Source organism: Euprymna scolopes, chromosome 39, assembly GCF_053919585.1.
Source record: "Euprymna scolopes isolate OS-2025 chromosome 39, ASM5391958v1, whole genome shotgun sequence".
NCBI lineage: Eukaryota > Metazoa > Mollusca > Cephalopoda > Sepiida > Sepiolidae > Euprymna > Euprymna scolopes.
The window spans coordinates 77,338,987-77,360,318 of NC_136520.1; the positions used below are offsets into that span (position 1 = coordinate 77,338,987).

At 32.7% G+C, this 21,332-nt stretch overlaps 1 protein-coding gene across 1 annotated transcript in view; it reads right to left on the minus strand.

Annotated features, from left to right (window-relative positions):
- Positions 1-19,085, minus strand: part of LOC145263885 (SNF2 related chromatin remodeling annealing helicase 1-like) — a 69,534-nt gene extending 50,449 nt beyond the window's left edge. Inside the window, exons 1-3 of the mRNA XM_080120965.1 lie at positions 18,643-19,085; positions 11,095-11,601; positions 6,859-6,909 (exon numbers count right to left, since the gene is read on the minus strand). Of these exons, the coding sequence (XP_079977091.1) occupies positions 6,859-6,909; positions 11,095-11,572 (529 nt within the window). The 5' untranslated portion in view covers positions 11,573-11,601; positions 18,643-19,085. The remainder of the gene's footprint in view (positions 1-6,858; positions 6,910-11,094; positions 11,602-18,642) is intronic.
- Between the last annotated feature and the right edge of the window lie 2,247 nt (positions 19,086-21,332).

The window sequence follows — 21,332 nt, forward strand, 5'->3', positions numbered from 1 at the left end:
ATCTATTTGTGTATTTAACTATTTGTGTATTTAACTATTTGTGTATTTATCTATTTGTGTATTTAACTATTTGTGTATTTAACTATTTGTGTATTTAACTATTTGTGTATTTATCTATTTGTGTATTTATCTATTTGTGTATTTATCTATTTGTGTATTTAACTATTTGTGTATTTATCTATTTGTGTATTTATCTATTTGTGTATTTATCTATTTGTGTATTTAACAATTTGTGTATTTAACTATTTGTGTATTTAACAATTTGTGTATTTATCTATTTGTGTATTTAACAATTTGTGTATTTATCTATTTGTGTATTTAACTATTTGTGTATTTATCTATTTGTGCATTTAACAATTTGTGTATTTATCTATTTGTGTATTTATCCATTTGTGTATTTATCTATTTGTGTATTAAACTATTTGTGTATTAAACTATTTGTGTATTAAACTATTTGTGTATTTAACTATTTGTGTATTTAACTATTTGCGTATTTAACTATTTGTGTATTTAACAATTTGTGTATTTATCTATTTGTGTATTTAACCATTTGTGTATTTATCTATTTGTGTATTTAACTATTTGTGTATTTAACAATTTGTGTATTTATCTATTTGTGTATTTAACAATTTGTGTATTTATCTATTTGTGTATTTAACAATTTGTGTATTTATCTATTTGTGTAATTAACAATTTGTGTATTTATCTATTTGTGTATTTATCTATTTGTGTATTTATCTATTTGTGTATTTAACTATTTGTGTATTTAACAATTTGTGTATTTAACTATTTGTGTATTTAACAATTTGTGTATTTATCTATTTGTGTATTTATCTATTTGTGCATTTAACAATTTGTGTATTTATCTATTTGTGTATTTATCCATTTGTGTATTTATCTATTTGTGTATTAAACTATTTGTGTATTAAACTATTTGTGTATTAAACTATTTGTGTATTTAACTATTTGTGTATTTAACTATTTGTGTATTTAACTATTTGTGTATTTAACTAGTTGTGTATTTATCTATTTGTGTATTTAACTATTTGTGTATTTAACAATTTGTGTATTTATCTATTTGTGTATTTAACTATTTGTGTATTTAACTATTTGTGTATTTATCTATTTGTGTATTTAACAATTTGTGTATTTATCTATTTGTGCATTTAACTATTTGTGTATTTAACAATTTGTGTATTTATCTATTTGTGTATTTAACAATTTGTGTATTTATCTATTTGTGTATTTAACAATTTGTGTATTTATCTATTTGTGTATTTAACAATTTGTGTATTTATCTATTTGTGTATTTAACTATTTGTGTATTAAACTATTTGTGTATTAAACTATTTGTGCAATAAACTATTTGTGTATTTAACTATTTTTGTATTTATCTATTTGTGTATTTAACTATTTGTGTATTTATCTATTTGTGTATTGAAGTATTTGTGTATTTAACTATTTGTGTATTTATCTATTTGTGTATTTAACAATTTGTGTATTCATCTATTTGTGTATTTAACTATTTGTGTATTTATCTATTTGTGTATTTATCAATTTGTGTATTTGTTTATTTGTGTATTTGTTTATTTGTGTATTTATCTATTTGTGTATTTATCTATTTGTGTATTTAACTATTTGTGTATATAACTATAAGTGTATTTAACTATTTGTGTATTTATCTATTCGTGTATTTATCTATTTGTGTATTTGTTTATTTGTGTATTTGTTTATTTGTGTATTTATCTATTTGTGTATTTATCTATTTGTGTATTTAACTATTTGTGTATTTAACTATTTGTGTATTTAACTATTTGTGAATTTAACTATTTGTGTATTTATCTATTTGTGTATTTACCTATTTGTGTATTTAACTATTTGTGTATTTATCCATTTGTGTATTTATCTATTTGTGTATTTAACTATTTGTGTATTTAACAATTTGTGTATTTATCTATTTGTGTATTTAACTATTTGTGTATTTAACTATTTGTGTATTTAACTATTTGTGTATTTATCTATTTGTGTATTTAACTATTTGTGTATTTAAGTATTTGTGTATTTAACAATTTGTGCATTTAACAATTTGTGTATTTATCTATTTGTGTATTTAACTATTTGTGCATTTAACAATTTGTGTATTTATCTATTTGTGTATTTAACTATTTGTGTATTTAACTATTTGTGTATTTATCTATTTGTGTATTAAACTATTTGTGTATTTAACTATTTGTGTATTTATCTATTTGTGTATTTATCTATTTGTGTATTTAACTATTTGTGTATTTAACTATTTGTGTATTTAACTATTTGTGTATTTAACAATTTGTGTATTTATCTATTTGTGTATTTATCTATATGTGTATTTAACTATTTGTGTATTTAACTATTTGTGTATTTAACAATTTGTGTATTTATCTATTTGTGTATTTAACAATTTGTGTATTTATCTATTTGTGTATTTAACTATTTGTGTATTTAACTATTTGTGTATTTAACTATTTGTGTATTTAACTATTTGTGTATTTATCCATTTGTGTATTTATCTATTTGTGTATTAAACTATTTGTGTATTTAACAATTTGTGTATTTATCTATTTGTGTATTTAACAATTTGTGTATTTATCTATTTGTGTATTTAACTATTTGTGTATTTAACTATTTGTGTATTTATCCATTTGTGTATTTATCTATTTGTGTATTAAACTATTTGTGTATTTAACAATTTGTGTATTTATCTATTTGTGTATTTAACTATTTGTGTATTTAACTATTTGTGTATTTATCTATTTGTGTATTTAACTATTTGTGTATTTATCCATTTGTGTATTTATCTATTTGTGTATTAAACTATTTGTGTATTAAAATATTTGTGTATTTATCCATTTGTGTATTTATCTATTTGTGTATTAAACTATTTGTGTATTAAACTATTTGTGTATTAAAATATTTGTATATTTAACTATTTGTGTATTTATCCATTTGTGTATTTATCTATTTGTGTATTTAACTATTTGTGTATTTATCTATTTGTGTATTTAAGTATTTGTGTATTTAACTATTTGTGTATTTATCTATTTGTATATTTAACTATTTGTGTATTTAAATATTTGTGTATTTAACTATTTGTGTATTTAACAATTTGTGTATTTATCTATTTGTGTATTTAACAATTTGTGTATTTATCTATTTGTGTATTTAACTATTTGTGTATTTAACTATTTGTGTATTTATCCATTTGTGTATTTATCTATTTGTGTATTAAACTATTTGTGTATTTAACAATTTGTGTATTTATTTATTTGTGTATTTAACTATTTGTGTATTTAACTATTTGTGCATTTAACTATTTGTGTATTTAACTATTTGTGTATTTATCCATTTGTGTATTTATCTATTTGTGTATTAAACTATTTGTGTATTAAACTATTTGTGTATTTATCCATTTGTGTATTTATCTATTTGTGTATTAAACTATTTGTGTATTAAACTATTTGTGTATTAAACTATTTGTGTATTTAACTATTTGTGTATTTATCCATTTGTGTATTTATCTATTTGTGTATTTAACTATTTGTGTATTTAAGTATTTGTGTATTTAACTATTTGTGTATTTATCTATTTGTGTATTTAACTATTTGTGTATTTAAGTATTTGTGTATTTAAATATTTGTGTATTTAACTATTTGTGTATTTAACTATTCGTGTATTTAACTATTCGTGTATTTAACTATTCTTGTATTTATCTATTTGTGTATTTAACAATTTGTGTATTTATCTATTTGTGTATTTATCTATTTGTGTATTTATCTATTTGTGTATTTAAGTATTTGTGTATTTAAATATTTGTGTATTTAAATATTTGTGTATTTAACTATTTGTGTATTTAACTATTTGTGTATTTAACTATTCGTGTATTTAACAATTTGTGTATTTAACTATTTGTGTATTTAACTATTTGTGTATTTATCTATTTGTGCATTTAACTATTTGTGTATTTAACAATTTTTGCATTCATCTATTTGTGTATTAAACTATTGGTGCATTTATCTATTTGCATATTTATCTATTTTATGTATCTATTTGCATATTTAGATAGTTGCATATTTTTCTATTTTGTGTATTTAACTCTTTGCATATATATCTATATTGTGTATTTAATTATTTGTGTATTTAATTATTTGTGTATTTATCTATTTGTGTGCTTAACTGCCTTTTTAATGGTTTTTAACGCTGATTTAGCTGATTCTGTTATAACAAGCCGTTTGCAAGACAGACACAAGACGCTGTATATATATATATATATATATATATATATATATATTCACTCTCAAGCATGTCATCACAGCAAAACTGAAGTGAATTATGATCTTTGGCTTGTGATTTCTCTGCATCCATTTGGAAACCGTTGCTGACTTCTGGGGAGACCTGTTTAACCCATCTTGTATCTTTGGCGTCTCAAAAACCAACTCACTAAAATTAGCTCGGCTAATTCAAACCTGAACTACTTGCACATTACTTCCGGACCCCATTTAGATACTTTCTAGTGCAACTTGATCGGTCACTCAAGTTTAATATCTGTCACAGCATGACCCCCTTGACCTCCTCTGCACCCACATGCTCGCTCAACTTATCGTTTCCCACAATTAAATCTTTGTTATTTACTCAGCTAGACAATTAGATAGACAGATAGATAAACTAATAACTGAATAAATGCTTTATACCTGACATTGCCCGTTTACCTAACCCCGTTTTATAACATGTAATTATGAATATAAAACTATTTTCACTGAAAATATTTCTCTGAAATTAGTTCATCCCAAAATACTTTGACCAAATTGGTATTTCTAAAAAAAAAAACTCTCTAAAACAGTGATAGGGACTCTTCCAAAATACCAATGGCTATTGCCAGTTAGAAATCAAAGGTAAGCGACTGTTGCAATAATGTGAAATCATCTGTGACAGTTATTTAGAGAGGTGGAGAACACTGAGATTTATTGTCACTCAGTCTGCAGGGAACACCACAGGTTATTGCCAGTGAATGATCGCTGATGATGACCTGTGTGAGAATTCAAAAAGAAATCTGTATGGTGTGCATACCCATGATGAAGGGATATCTCACATTCCAAAAATCATATAAACTGATTAAATAGTTTTTATATTAGAAAATTGTCTTTTTATGAATAATTGAAGAATAAATGTTTTGTTTTTATTGGAATTTTTTGAGATGAGTAATTTTTGATTTTTTTTTTTTTTTTTTTGGCGGATTGTTATCCTCATCTTCATAGTTGTTGCTGTTTCACCATGTTTCGACCAATTAATCCTCTAGCCTTCTTCAGGGGATTAACTGTGAAAGAATAGGAATGCTGAAACTTGTAACTTGCAATTTTAATTTATACAAATATTGTATTATAACAGAACCAATTCTCTATTGAATATTATATTGTACCTAATATATAATAGTGATTTCAAAAGTTAAAAAAAAACCCAAAAATTGGGTGCCATCAGCTGGAATTGAAACTAAAACATTTAACACTCCGCCTGTGTCTCCTACTGATATAGATATCTTCCAAAGAAGAAAGTGTCAAGGGAATATAAATTCACAAGCAACCCCCGGTCGCCTGTGAATTTATATTGAAGTTTTGGTCAAGATTGGTTGGTTGGTTGTTTTTGTTTTACGGCATATCAACCCTTTTCGGGTTATTTAATGCCGAATCCAGTTATTTTGAAGAAAAAATTTTTAATAGAATATTTTTTTTTTTTTTTCAAGTCTGTTTCTATTTAACCCATAGTTGGGACCTTAACAGGTACTACCACTCCGGGTCAGAGTGGACCTGGGAGCAATGGCAATTAAAGGGTGGCTCCACACTCGCCAAAGCCCGCAAGCTGGGGCCTCACCACTGGATATAGTTTAAGCTCATATCCAGGACCTTTGGTCAGGAAGCCAGTATCTTTAGACAGCCTGATCTGGTAGCACTAGATGTCCTAACAGGTATTCCCACTCTGAGCCAAAGTGGACCTGGTAACTAAGGGGCAACTCCACATTCCCAACAGCCCCCAAATGGGGTCTCATCACTGGATGCTTTTTAAAGTCATACCAAAGATCAGCAGTCAGGAATGCAAAAACGTTGACGCTTTTTTTTTGTTTTTCTGGTGAAAGAAGAACGTGCAAAAATTAAACATGATTAATAACAATTAACCTGAGACCTGATTATTCAACCTCATCAGCTTAACGTTCACAGGCAACATGAATTGGAACAAATACATTGAGGACATTGCTAAAACTGCTGCAAACAAAGTGAGCTCCCTCTACTGAGCTAAAAAATTACTAACACCTGAAAGTCCACCATTCAGTCATGCATGGATTATTGTTGCCACATCTTGGCTATTGCATCTACCACTAGTCTCTCCATTTTGGACATGGTCCAAAAAAATCTCCAATCTAATATGTCCTGCACTATCAGCCAAGATTAAAACTCTGTCCCAATCATCACAATATCACATCCCTGTATTTGTTTTACAAGTATTTTAATGGATTATGCTCTGATGAACTCGTGCCCCCTTGACGTACATATTCCTGATTGTCCTGACAAGTAGCAAAATTCCACCTCTTCATTGCTGATGTCTCTAGATGATGGAAAATCTTCTACTCTAATAGTTTCTTCATTTGGAGTGCTAAAAAAGAAACATTTTAATGATTTATACAAGCTGTTAGCTTCGTACGATACAAAATCTTAATCCATTGAATAAAAAAATGTTGATCCATTAAATAATAAATTCTGATCCATGAAATAATAATAAAAAAATCCTGATCCATTAAATAAAACATCCTGATCCATTAAATATAAAAATTCTTACCTAGTTTTTCATATTCAGTCAGTTTAAACGACCAGCATTTTGTCATGGAATCTGAAAAAAAAAAAAAAATGTGAAAATTAAAAAAATTTTTTTTTATTACATTTTCTCCCCAAACAAGGCACATTGCCACTTTGTTGTAGGGGGCTACTATCAGGGACATAGACATCTGGGGTACTGTGTAGGGAGTTGGCCAGCAAGCTGTTAGTTCACGTTACACTTGAACTTTTGCATCTCAGTACAGTTGGGGAAGCAGGGACCCGGAAGGGAATTCCAAAGTCTAGCTGTTCTGGGGAAGAAACTACTGGAGTAGATTGCTCTGTTACATTTAGGGATCTCTACTGTGTAGGGGTGGGATTTAACTGCTTGTCGGGTTTGTCGGGGGTATTTACGTCGAGGGGGCACAAGTGCTTGCAGTTCGTCAGAGCATTCACCGTTAAAGTACTTTTAGAACAGGCAGAGGGATGCAACGTTTCGTCGATGGGACAGATGCTGAAGTTTAGATGACAGTTCAGGACCTATCAGATTGGCAACTCTCTTTTGAACCTTATCTAGGAGCGAGAGACTAGTGGCAGATGCACCAGCCCAAATATGACAACAATACTCCATACATGGGCGAATGGTGGCCTTATAGAGGTACAGGATACTTTCGGGCATTAGTATCTTTCTAGCACGGTAAAGAGAACCCACCTTATTCGCAGCAGTCCTGGCGATACTCTCAATGTAATTGTTCCAACTCATGTTTCCTGTGAGCATTAGGCCGAGGAGTTTAAAGGATGTACTTTCAGATAAAGAGTCATTGGCCATTGCTATAGGTGGTAGAGAAGGTTTCTTGTAATTATTGAAGAAAACTAGTTTAGTCTTGGCAGCATTGAATGTGACCATCCATTTATGTCCCCATTCCACTACAGATTGGAGATCACCCTCTAGTGTTTCTGCCATTTCTTTAGATATGTGTTCATTTGTTTTCCTGTCGTGTCTGTTATAGAGTGTGGTGTCGTCAGCATATATACCCATCTCACAGGTTATTTTGTCAGGGAGGTCATTTATGAATATTAGGAATAACAGAGGTCCAAGGATAGGCCCCTGAGGCACTCCCGCATTTATATCATATTGTTTAGATGCACGACCGTCGAGGACAACCAGGATTTTTCTCTTATCTAAGAAGGATCTAATTATGTTATGTATTCTTCCAGTGATACCGTATGATCTGATTTTCCTGAGAAGACCTTCATGCCATACCCTGTCAAAAGTCTTAGATATATCTAGAGCTACCGCTCTACCCTTCCCCCACTTTGTCCAGTGACTGGTATATACGTTCTGAGATTACAGTTAGGATGTCTGCTGTGAAACGGGCTTGTCTAAATCCATATTGTTGGTCAGTCAGAAGTTTAGCATCTGTAAGGTGATGGACTAGAGTTTGGTTAGTTATGGTCTCAAATATTTTGGCAAAAACTGGGAGGAGACTAATGGAGCTATAATTTACTGGGTCAGTTCTTTCGCTAGAATTCTTGAAAACTGGTACCACAGAAGCAATTTTCCAGCAGGCAGGAAAGCAAGATTCATTAAGGCATTTGTGTAAAGTTTGGAGAGAACTGGAGCTACTTCGGCAGAGCACTTTTTTAATAGCACAGCCGGATGAGATCAGGTCCACATGCTTTTACAGTGTCAAGATTTCTTATGATAGCATGCACCTGAGAAGGGGTGATTTTCAGATCGTCTAGTGTGGCATCTGTCCACAAAGGAAAGTCAGAGAGGGGGTATTTGAAGGGGCCAGTGTGGAGTTTGAGGCAAACCGACTGGCAAGCATGTTAGTCTTCTCAGTTGCAGAGCAAACAACCTTATGATTGTTGGTTAGTGGGGGAATTGTTGATTGCCCATTATTTACTACACTGTTGTAGATTTTCCAAAAGTCACGGGTTCCTAATTTCTGTGCTTCGATGCGTTTTTTAGTGGTTTCAGTAAATTCTCTCTTAGCTGTCGCTATTTATTTCTTACAGTTACTTCTGGCTTCTATATACTTCTGTCTGTTTGAACTGGATTTATGTTGGTTAAATTTGCAGTATGCATGCTGCCTTTGCGCTATTGCAGCTGCACAAGTAGAAGTAAACCATTGGGGAGATATTTTGCCATGGGGCGTCCCTGATGAGATCCCTGATGGCTTCCCAGTCAGCCTTTTTATAATATCTCGTTGTTTTGAGCAGTGGCTCTTCAGTTTTGGCTCTAAAGTCTTTTTCAAGCATTACCACTGCATGATTGGCGTTCCCAAGTGGGCTGTGGGCATTAGTAATACAATCATCGGGACCTGTGGTCAGAAACAGATCTAGAAGTGATGCGTGTTGTTTATGCTGGTTTGGGAAACGGATTGGAAACGTAATCATCTGTGATAGGGAATGAGATATAGAGAAGTTATGTGTTGTGGTACCAGCTGCGTCTGTGGGAGTAGAAAATTCAAGCCAGTTGCTGTGGTGGACATTGAAGTCACCAAATACATGCACTTATGCGCTAGTGTCGAGGGAAAGTGCTGTATCTATACTGTCAGAGACTTTGTTTATTAGGGTACAGTCCTGGGTCCAGGGAGAGCGGTAGAGAAAATAAAAGTAGCTAATGTTATGTTGCATGTTAAGTCTAAAGCATATAAAGGCTTGATCATCTTTTTCTAGGTTTGTTTCTCTAGTCAAGGGAATGGTATTACAAATGTGAACTCTAAGTCCGTGCATGTGTCTTTAGTTTCTCTAGTCAAGGGGAGGGTGTTTCAAATATATACTCCAAGCCCGTGTATATGTCTGTCAGAGTCCTTAGTCAGAGATATCCAGGCATGTTAAAGTAGTTAGAGGGGATGGAGGAGTGTAGGTTAGTCTCACTTAGTGCTAAGATATCCGGGGTGTTTGTTAGGAGAAATGCTTCAACATCATTTAAATTAGTTCTAAGCCCACGGATGTTCGTAAATGCAAGCCTCAAGGGAGAAGGCAGGTTGTTTTTTTTTTTTAGTTTGGGCCTGGTTTTAGCGTAATTTTTGATTGTACTGTCATCATTTTTTTTTTTAAGAGTTTCAGTTTAGGTAAGGGGTGCTGAACAAGTGGTTATCCAGAATACTAGACATGCAACACTAGCAGACCATCAGTTATCCTTCCATCTACTAAGATTGTGGACTCGGGATAGCCACCGGAGATGAGTGCAGGATCCCTTTCCATGCGCGATATGGCACTACAAACAACCCGATATTATACAACTGTATGCAGCCGCTCTAAGCACTACCAAAGAGTTAAGGCTCCTGTACTACCAGTCGGGAACAGCAGCCAGGAACTGTCTATCCGGTACCCTCAACCCATCAGACGATGGTCAACTCAATCTACTTGTACTGGCATTCAAAAAGGTAATCGAAAAGGCTGGAATGTCGGAAATATTGAAACGGCAGTTATAGCTAACCATATATGCAGGGAAAATGGAAGCCCATCTACCGTCAATAGTCTTATAAGTGAACTTAGTATAAAAGATAATACAATATGGGAATCATTAATTATGAATAATAGATTAGAGCAATGCTAATATATATCTATATGTAAGGGTGTTACAGCAAAATCTGACATTTGACAAAAAGTAAACAAAAAACCAGGAGGTGCTGAGGCGAGTGATGAAACTTGGATGGACGAGATTATTACATCTTTTAGCAGGATTCCGCTCGTGCATTCAAGACTAAGATGACTGTACAATGTCCTTCACCACCCGTTGCTGAACTTGTGGCCACTCTCCTCATCTGACTGCACCACCCCGTACTATTTATTCTGGCATGTGATCGAGGTCCAGACCAACAAGCATGGCTACAACATGATTGACTCTCTGAAGGCTGCGATTATGGAGGAGTTCACTGTTACAGACAAGGTGTGTATGCGGTTCGTTTCGTTCTTGTCTTAAGATGATTGTCTCCAGCAGTGGCGGGGATTACATGTAATTCTAACTTATGAATTGCTGTCTCAACAGTTTACTAGAGAAATTGTTGGTTATTTTTCTATAATAACAATATTTAGAAAAGATAAATAAAACCCCCATCCCAGATAGGAGATTAGAACAAACGGTTACAAATAATTCACCGAAATACATAAAGGCTATCGTATATGGGATGGAGGGTCACAGATGAATCATTTGCAATTGCTCTCTGTGTTAAAGGTTGATATGTCACAAAACAAAGAAACTGAATCTGATATAGTTTACCAGATCCACATAAACGTTGATGCTTACTATATTCTTTAGTCTCCATCGTCTTGAAGAGCGCAATGAGACCTTCATGGAAGGTTGTCTCCACCATGAAGCGCGTCCGAGATAAGAGAATAACATGCGCTTTCACAACAGTCGTTTTACTATAAAATGAATTCACTGGTTGAGCACTTTTTCCCAAATCCAGTTTTCCGTTGCTGGCCGTCAGATTTGTACAGCTACTCATTTTAGATCCGGCATCATTATTTTTCGGCTTTGTATTGGGATTGGATCCCGAACCATTTCGAGAAATGAAGGAAGAATTTTTACTGTACGTAGAACTGCGATTATGCAGGGGAGCAGGAAGAGAGGGAGGAAGAAAAGGGCATCTTGTTGGCGCGCTTGCACTGTCTGTGTGCTTTGGGTTTGGATCAACATGGGATCTTTTTTGAGCCAGTTTCTCAAGTGCTCGGGCCTTGTTCTCCTCAATCCGTCTCCTTTGCTCCTCTGTCAGCGCAGACATCTTGGACTGCGACTTCCGAGTTCCAAAACCTACAGAAAGAAAAAAAGAAAAAGAGATGATAAGTCACAAAGTCATTGAATAATGTGTCACTTTCAGGCATACAACTGGCCAAGTAGTAGATGGTCAGCAAAAAAAAAAAAATGGAAACAAACGGAAATGGAACTATGTTGTCTTTTCTAGGGCGACAATTTTATCATTTTATCATTCCACCCTGTATTTATGGGATTTCCTTCACCAGTTTTAGGGATGTCAGTCATTAGTTTTTAGGGATATGTTCATGTCAGTTTGAGGTTTTACTTTAGGGTGCTTAGTACTGAAAGAATATTTCTATGGTGGCTGAATTCAGAGAAATATTTTCAGTGAAAAAGGTTTGCAGGTTTTATATTCAAATGTGAGAAAAATGAGAGACATTGCCATATTGTAAATAAAACAAAATAATAAGAAGGCATATATTCACAAAAAAGAGATAATTTATATATTTTTAAAATGGAAGGTTTACAGCAATAGGAAAACATAGAATGTTCGTAAATATTTTTAGAGTTTTCATGAAAACAAAGGGGTTCATTAGCTGAGACATTAGAAGAAGTCTGGATCGATTAATCCGTGATGAAACTGCGAGTTTTAGGGGTCAGGAAAATCGTATTCAAAACTTCTCTACTCAAATAAATTATAATTCATTGAAAGTTGTTTTTAAGAGTTCATGTCATTTGATTTTGTATTATTATTGGAGTTCAGTAAGATTTTTTTTTTTTTTTTTTTACATGGAGGTCACCACTCATCAAGGCCCAAAGGCCACTCAGGGATAAGGGTTATTGCGTGTACAGTAATCAATGAGATAGTATTGTAGTAATCATTAGTATTGGGGGTTTTGATAGAGTGTCTTACTTAAGGGGACGGTTTGTCAGGAGTTTGTTTATGTTGGACTTGAAGACGTCCAAGTTGTAGTCAGGTGGGAAACAGGCAAGCACCAGAGAGTTCCACTGGCGTGCAGTTCTAAGAAAGAAGCTTTGCTCATGGAATCTACGTTTGGATTTAGGCACAGATAAAGAGTGGGGAAAATTATTGACAGTAGTTTCAGCCAGACGAGTGTTTCTCATGAAAGATTGGCGAGGAAGGGATGAGAGATTGGATCTCAGACGAGCACCTGCCATGGAAATAACGATAAAACAAAGACAGGCTCGAAACGTCTCTTCTGTGGGAGAGAGGTTGCAGGGAAGACAAAAGGGCATCCCCCACTAAACCACGAAGTCTATTTTGTACTCTGTCAAGGCAGGATAGACTGTTTTTAGCAGCTCCTGCCCAGATGTGGCAGCAGTACTTCATCCTTGGAGGTACTTGACTTTTATATAGATAGAGAATTGCATCAGTGGTGAGATATCTTCTGGAGCGGTAGAAGGATCCCACCATTTTCCCAGCGTCCCTGGCAACAGATTTGATGTACGTGTTCCAGTTCAGTATATTTTAATGAATAAAGTTTATACAGATTTGCAGACACTAATAAGTCAATGAGTTGTTCGTGTGTCTGTGTATTTGTTAATGTTTGTGTGCGTATCTGTAAGTGGAGAGAAATGTTGCAGAGATGAGTGCCCACTGTGGGGCGCCTAGCGACACAGATCCATAGACTCGGGTCAACTGGGTTCCACTGGTTCAGTGAAGAAAAATCTGGCTTTTAAAGAGTTTAGGTAGCTCCCAGAAAGACCATTTCAGAAAGTTTTCTGATTGGTCCAAAATATAATTATTTGTTTTTCTGAAGGATAGTGTATGCGCAGACGATATGCGTACACGTGATTTTGGATGTGAATGTGTAAACATTGAACGCTACATAACCTCTGCCCTTCTTCTTATATATATCTTCATATATTTATTCATATATTCATTCATATATTTATTCATATATTTATTCATATATTCATTCATATATTTATTCATATATTCATTCATATATTCATTCATATATTTATTCATATATTTATTCATAGTGCTTAGTTTGGTTTTGTAGAGGAAAATTGTTTTTCGTTTTTGATTTAGCAGAACATGATTGGGTTTTGCGAAAAGAAAGGAAAAAAACCTAATAAAATCAATGTTTGATGCAGTTGGGGTTAGGAAGCCAGTATCTTCAGACAGCCTAATCTGGTAGCATCAGTAAAACATGATTCACTAAGAATTTTAAGACCAATTAAAATGTCTTACTAAGTGAAATTGACTTTTAACTGCGTCTAAAAATTGTAGACTGTGAGTTGGCTGCATCTTAAACAAATGTGGCACACAACAGTGCATCCATTCAGCTTGTGATAATATTTGACTTTATTAATAAAAAAAAAACTTACTTGATTAATTTACTTAACTTTTGGAATATGACATCTTTGGTCCAATAGACTTCGTAGCCTCGTAGGGGATGTCCTTTTCTTTTCCCTGCAACCTCTTTCTCACAGAAGAGATGTTGCGAGTTTGTCTCTGCTTTATCGTTATTTTCATGGCAAGTGCTCAGCTGAGCTCCAATCTATAGTTCCCCCCTCACCAGACTTCCACAAGAAACACCCGTCTAACAGAAAACACCATCACTAACTTTCTCCCACTCTTTATCTGTGCCTAAACCTAAACATAGATTCCATGAACAAAGCTTCTTTCTTAGAACTGCACACCTGTGGAATTATCTTGTTTTCCTGCTTTCCAGCTGACTACAATATAGTTGTCTTCAAGTCTAATGTAAACAAGTTTTTGATGAACTGTTCCATATAAGTTAACAAATTTACCGAATTTCCATTATTAATGATTACTATATTGTCCAATTTCTACTGTACACTCTTTAACCCTTATCCTCGAGTGGTCTCTTGGCCTTGATAAGTGGTGATGCCTATGTAAAAAAAATAAAAAAATAATGACGAGTGCATACATCATAACGATTTGGTCAATGTGTACTGGTTGTCCAACCTTCAAAGGGTGTTCATTCCGAAAGCCATTCTTAACATGGGGAGGTTGGAGGTGTTTATTCTGAAAGACATTTTCAACCTCCCCGTAATCAACTTCTTAAAGATAGTGGTCCCCAAGTGCACTTTTTTCTTAAATTAAGTGTAATTCTTAATAAGCACCCATTTATTTATTGACCACGTTTTCGATTTGTTTTCTATAGCAAAAAATGCGGATATATAGACTAATATGATATTAAACCAGCATGCTGCCAAGTCGCCTATAATTGTTGATGAAAAGACCATTGAAGAAGTTGAAAGCTATATCTACTTGGGAAAGAAAATTACGAAAGATAGAGATCTCCTCCCTGAGATAAAGAGAAGGGTAGCATTGGGATGGGAAGCTTTTGGGAAAGTGTAAAATATCATGAGAAGCCGATCAAAGGGAAAATCTTCAATGAATATGTACTACCTGTGATGATCTACGGTAGTGAAACATGGGCCATGACAACTTGCCAAAGTGAAATCTTGATAGTAGCATGAAAGAAGATGGAGAGGATAATGTTAGGCATCACTCTACAAGACAGAAAGACAAACATCTGGATCCGCCCAACAAACAAGAGTCATTGACATCAATACTGCCATCAAAACATCCAAACACAGATGGGCAGGACACGTAGCCAGACAACATGACAACAGATGGTTCATCGTGAACATAAGCGGCCAAAGGAAAGACTAAGAACGAGATGGAGGGACGACCTAATACAGCACATGGATCCCACATGGCAGCGAATATCTCAGGACAGAGTTAGATGGCTAAAGTTCAGGGAAGGGTTCCTCATTGAGTGATAAAACCCATGTTGATGTTGCGATTATATATATAAGTTTTGTGATTATATATATGTTTTGCGATTATACAGGGTGTTTCAAAAGTCTTGGGAACATTACAAATGCGTATATCTCATGAACTATTCCAGGTAGAAAAATGAAACTGGTGCCATTTTAAAGCTTGCTTAATCAAGTTTTTGGTCATACTAATGATTTTCGTCTTATGTTTCCAGGTGCAGTAATGTCGTTCTCTAAACAAGACAAGGCATTTTGCGTCCTCCAATTTGCAAAGACTGAATCGTGGACATGTGTTCAGCGTGCATTTCACAGGAAATTTAAAAAAGAAGCCCCTGAAAGGAAATCCATTGTCAGATGGCATGCTAAATTTGTGAAAGATGGGTGTTTGTCCCAAGTAAGCGAGCAGGTCGCCCTTTAACTTCAGAAGATGCAGTTGAGCAAGTTCAGACAGCCTTTCAGCAGAGCCCCCGTAAATCAGTGAGAAGAGCCAGCAGAGAACTTCAGCTTGCTCCAGCAACTATCTGGCGTTTCTTAAGGAAACGACTGCAAATGGTACCTTACAAGCTCAAGTTGATCCAAAAGTTGAAGGACACTGATAAGCCACTTTGCCGTGACTTTTGCATTGCAATGCAAGAGAAGTTGGAAGATAACGGCTTTGATGACCGGCTTGTTTTTAGCGATGAGGCGACCTTCCATCTGAATGGCAAAGTTAACAAGCATAACACTCGCATATGGGGTACTGAGAATCCTCATGAACTTCTTGAGCACGAGCAAGATTCACAAAAAGTGAACGTGTTTTGTGCAATTTCCAAGAAAGGTGTCTATGGACCGTTCTTCTTTGAAGAGGCAACTATCACTGGTGAATCCTATCTCAACATGCTGGAAGACTGGTTAATGGCTCAGTTGGAAGAAGCAGAATCTGATGACTTCATTTTTTAACAAGGTGGTGCACCTTCACACTGGAGTCTTAGAGTAAGACAGTTTCTTAACACAAGGCTGCCTGGTAGATGGATTGGGAGATCTGGGCGAGGTGATGACGTTCTCATGCCCTGGCCTCCTAGGTCCCCAGATCTTACCTCGTGTGACTTTTTCCTTTGGGGTTTTGTCAATCAACAAGTCTATGTGCCACCCCTTCCAAGAGATATTGACGAACTAAAGGCTCGAGTAACGGCAGTTATGGGAACCATTGACGTCAAGATGCTGGAACGTGTTTGGCAGGAAATGGACTATCGACTAGATGTCTGCCGTGTGACGAATGGTGCTCATATTGAGCAACTTTGAAGATTCCCCACAAAACTTGAAACTTTAACCTTTCCAACGGTACCAATTTCATTTTTCAACTCCTAATAGTTTTTGAGTTATTAAAAATCGTTATGTCCCCAAGACTTTTGAAACACCCTGTATATATATATATATATAAGTTTTGTGATTATATATATAAGTTTTGTGATTATATATATATATATATAAGTTTTGCGATTATATATATATAAGTTTTGTGATTATATATATGTTTTGCGATTATATATATATAAGTTTTGTGATTATATATATATATATATGTTTTGCGATTATATATATATAAGTTTTGTGATTATATATATGTTTTGCGATTATATATATAAGTTTTGTGATTATATATATATATATAAGTTTTGCGATTATATATATATAAGTTTTGTGATTATGTATATGTTTTGCGATTATATATATATATATATATATAAGTTTTGTGATTATATATGTTTTGTGATTATATATATATATATAAGTTTTGTGATTATATATATAAGTTTTGTGATTATATATATAAGTTTTGTGATTATATATATGTTTTGTGATTATATATATATAAGTTTTGCGATTATATATATAAGTTTTGTGATTATATATATAAGTTTTGTGATTATATATATAAGTTTTGTGATTATATATATAAGTTTTGCGATTATATATATGTTTTGCGATTATATATGTTTTGCGATTATATATATAAGTTTTGTGATTATATATATATATATAAGTTTTGCGATTATATATATATAAGTTTTGTGATTATATATATGTTTTGCGATTATATATATATGTTTTGCGATTATATATATATATATATATATATATGTAAGTTTTGCGATCATATATATATAAGTTTTGTGATTATATGTTTTGCGATTATATATATAAGTTTTGTGATTATATATATATAAGTTTTGTGATTATATATATAAGTTTTGTGACTACAAATCATAAAACTTCAAGTTTCAACTTATGCAGCAAACAGCAAATACATAAAAATATGAAAATTTTTAACGTGACTGATTATTTTGCTAGCAATTTTTTCCTCTGATGGGAAGAAATAGCATTATTTGAAACTCTGCGGATTAAGGAGCACCCAATAATGCTGAATAATAAAAACATTTTGTAAATTTCTACTTTACAGCTATTTTTTCTTATATATATATAAGTTATGACAAGGCTGCTGCAAAAAAAAGGTGGGTTCCCTCTATCAAGCTAGAAGACTGCTCACACCTGAGAGTATCTTGTACCTTTACAAAGCCACCATTCGCCCATGAAGTATTGTTGTCACATCTGGGCAGGTGCATCTACCACTAGTCTCTCCCTCTTGGATAGGGTCCAAAAAAGAATCTTCAATCTAATAGGTCGCACTTTATCAACTAAGCTTCAGCCCCTGTCTCATCGCCACAATGTTGCATATCTGTGCCTGTTTTACAAATATTTTGGTGCTAATGCACTTACTGATCCGCGCTATTTTTTAAAATCGTATTTCCAAGTTTAATTAAAGTTTTATATGTTTTTTTTTATTCAATTGTAAGGTATATAATAGTTACAAAACACCCTCCTCTCCCCATGTTAAGAATGGCTTTTTAAATAATAACGTTATTTCACCACGGATCAACAAGTGCAAGTGCACTAATACCAATATTTTAATGGAATGTGCTCTGATGAATTCACTTGTGTCCCCTCCCTCGACGTACATAATTCCGACAAACTCGCTTAGCAACAAAATCACACCTCTTCACTGTTATGGTCCCTAAATGCCAGAAAGCTTTCTACTCTTATTATTTCTTCCCTCGAAGAGCTAGACTTTGGAATTCCATTCCTGCTACTTGCTTCCCTGACTGTACTGATATGCAGAAGTTTAAATGTAATGTAAACCAACATCTTGTTAAATCTTTCTAAGGCATTGTCCCAATTAGTAGCCCTTTACGTGCTTGTTTTTGTGAACGTGAAAAAAAAAATTGATGAATGTAAAGATTGCAATAACATGAAAATAACAACAACAACAAAAACACTTACGATCTATTTAAAGGCGATCCAACTTTTTTTGCTTTATCAAATATGAATTCGTTGAAGAAAATTGTGAAAATAACAAAATGGCTGACATGTTTATATTTCTTTTTCTTGCATCAAATTTTCTGCTTTTTTTTTCATTCAAAACAAACGCAATTGTTAAAGTACGTTGTGTCGTTGTAGTGTTGACTTTTTGAAAGAAAAATAAATACTTGGGAGTTTAAAACGTTTTCTGATTTAAAACTCAGTCGAGTTGCTTTTCATGTTAAGAAAAATCAACATTAAATTTTAAAAAGACAAAAATTGAACGAATGTTTGTAAGAAAAGAAAACTATATTTTTTGTTGTTAAACATGAAATAAATGAAGAAATGAAGAAATGTGAAAATCTTCGGAAATTGAAAACAAATTAAAGTCGATTGTAATCACCGCCGGTGTAACAATTATTTATGTCCCCGATAAAATAAGTTCCGAACCCTTTTCTTTTAACATTTTAGCTATTCCCACCCAAATCATTTCAATATTTGGTACTTGTACAGTTTAGTCAAGACAATAAAAAAATGAAAATATCGAAAAAAAGTTTAAATTGTACGCATCTGTTATGGAATGAAGTTCTCCGAAAAAAATTTCACTTAATCAAGCAGTTTTTTTTTTTTACAGCGAAAAACAATTTGTTATGATACCGAGCAAAAGGTTCGATTTTTAGGAAGAAAAGCTTGTATTAAAGATGGGGAAGGAGTGTCGGCGCTTTACATGGAGTTATCTCCCGTGTCGTTTCTAAAATTTAAACAAAAATTTAAAACAAATCTTCAACGCGCTCTCATAAAAACGTGTTTTTCCGCTGTAAAAAAAACTACTCGATCAAATTAAGTGAAATTTTTTTCCGAAGATCTTCATGTCAAAACGCATACGTACAATATAACATTTTTTCGATATTTTCATTTTTTAATGTCTTGATTAAACTGTACAAGTACGCACTATTTATGTGTACGAGGTTGGAGGTCCCTGTGGTAGGTGTTATCAGAATTTTTGTAGGAATTTTTGACACCCCTAACACGAAACTGCAAATAAAATATAAAAAAACTCGTAATTTCTCATTTAAAAGTGGGTTGTTTATTTTCTTTATGGATTATACTTCCAAAATAAACTATTAAAGTTGTATAAAAAGTAATAGAAATATAAAAAAAAAAATTGCAATGAAATTAATTGAATGTTACGAGTTCAGTATTTTTCAATTTTTAAACTTTAAAAATCTATCAAAATTTTTCTTTTGATTTCATTTTTACGATATTTTCAGGGTCAATGCGAAATTTGAATTTAGGAAAACTCGTCACGGGAAAACTCGTCTCGGGAAAACTCGTCTCCGGAAAACTCGTCTCCGGAAAACTCGTCTCCGGAAAACTGGTCCCCTTTCGCTAGGTAGGAAAACTGGTCCCTTATTGAATAAATGTCGATTGAAAACACATTTTATGATCGTTCTTGAAGGAGATATTGTTTTTTAAAATAGACTATAATCCCCATAATATTTAAAAATATTTTTTACTTGTTTAATGTTTTTTTTTTTTTTTTTTTTTTTTAAATAAAATCGATTTTCTAAATGTTCGCTTTCTAATTAACTGGTTAAGTTCTTAGTGGTTTCACTTATTTTAAAGCGGTTAGTATGTTCATAAACGAAACCGCTTTTTTATATTAATATAAAAAGAATATATGGGTTTGTATTACTGTACACATAGATTCGAAAAAGTTGTCAAAAAAACAAATATATAACAAATAAATGTTATCAAAGGCAAGATAGATTACTTTTCTACCAAACTGGATATAATTTTCGTGTTTTTATTCAATTTAACATGTTTATTGAGCTCGAAAAGCATACAGTGTTTACCGATGTATTGGAAAATTTAAAATAGCGGCCGACTCTCTCTTTAACACGGTAAGTTCGGAAAAAGGTGTAATAAATAATAAACTAGACAAAATACTGTTAGAAATTTGCTCAATATATGTTACCGTGACATAACTTGACATATATTCGGTGGTTTTTTAATAGCATTTTCTCTAGTTTATTATTTATAACACATTTTCCCGAACTTACCGTGTTAAAGAGAGAGTCGGCCGCCATTTTGAATTTTCCAATACATCGGTAAACACTGTATGCTTTTTGAGCTGAATAAACATGTTAAATTGAATGAAAACACGAAAATTATATCCAGTTTGGTAGAAAAGTAATTTATCTTGCCTTTGATAACATTTATTCGTTATATATTTGTTTTTTGACAACTTTTTCGAATCTATGTGTACAGTAATACAAACCCGAAAATTGATTAATAAATTTATTTAGTGATTACTTTTTCTCTTAATGATTGATTTTAGAATTTTGAAGTAAAAATTAAAAAAAATTAAAAATTAGTTAACGAGAGATTGTTAGCACATGGCATCCCTCGCGCCAAAAAAATATTTCGTTTTTAATTTATTAGTTAATTTTTGCAAAATTTGACAGGACGACAATAAATGTTGATAATAGATAAAATTATAATTTTAAATAACGCATGAGTGCATTATGAGAGAAAACAAAAACATAACAACAAAAAAAAAACTATCATAATTAAAAAACCAAAATAAAAAGCAACGAAAAATCGAATCGCTGCCTATTTTTAAATTTTTTGGTTTTGTTTTTAATTATTGTTTTTATGACTCCAAAAAA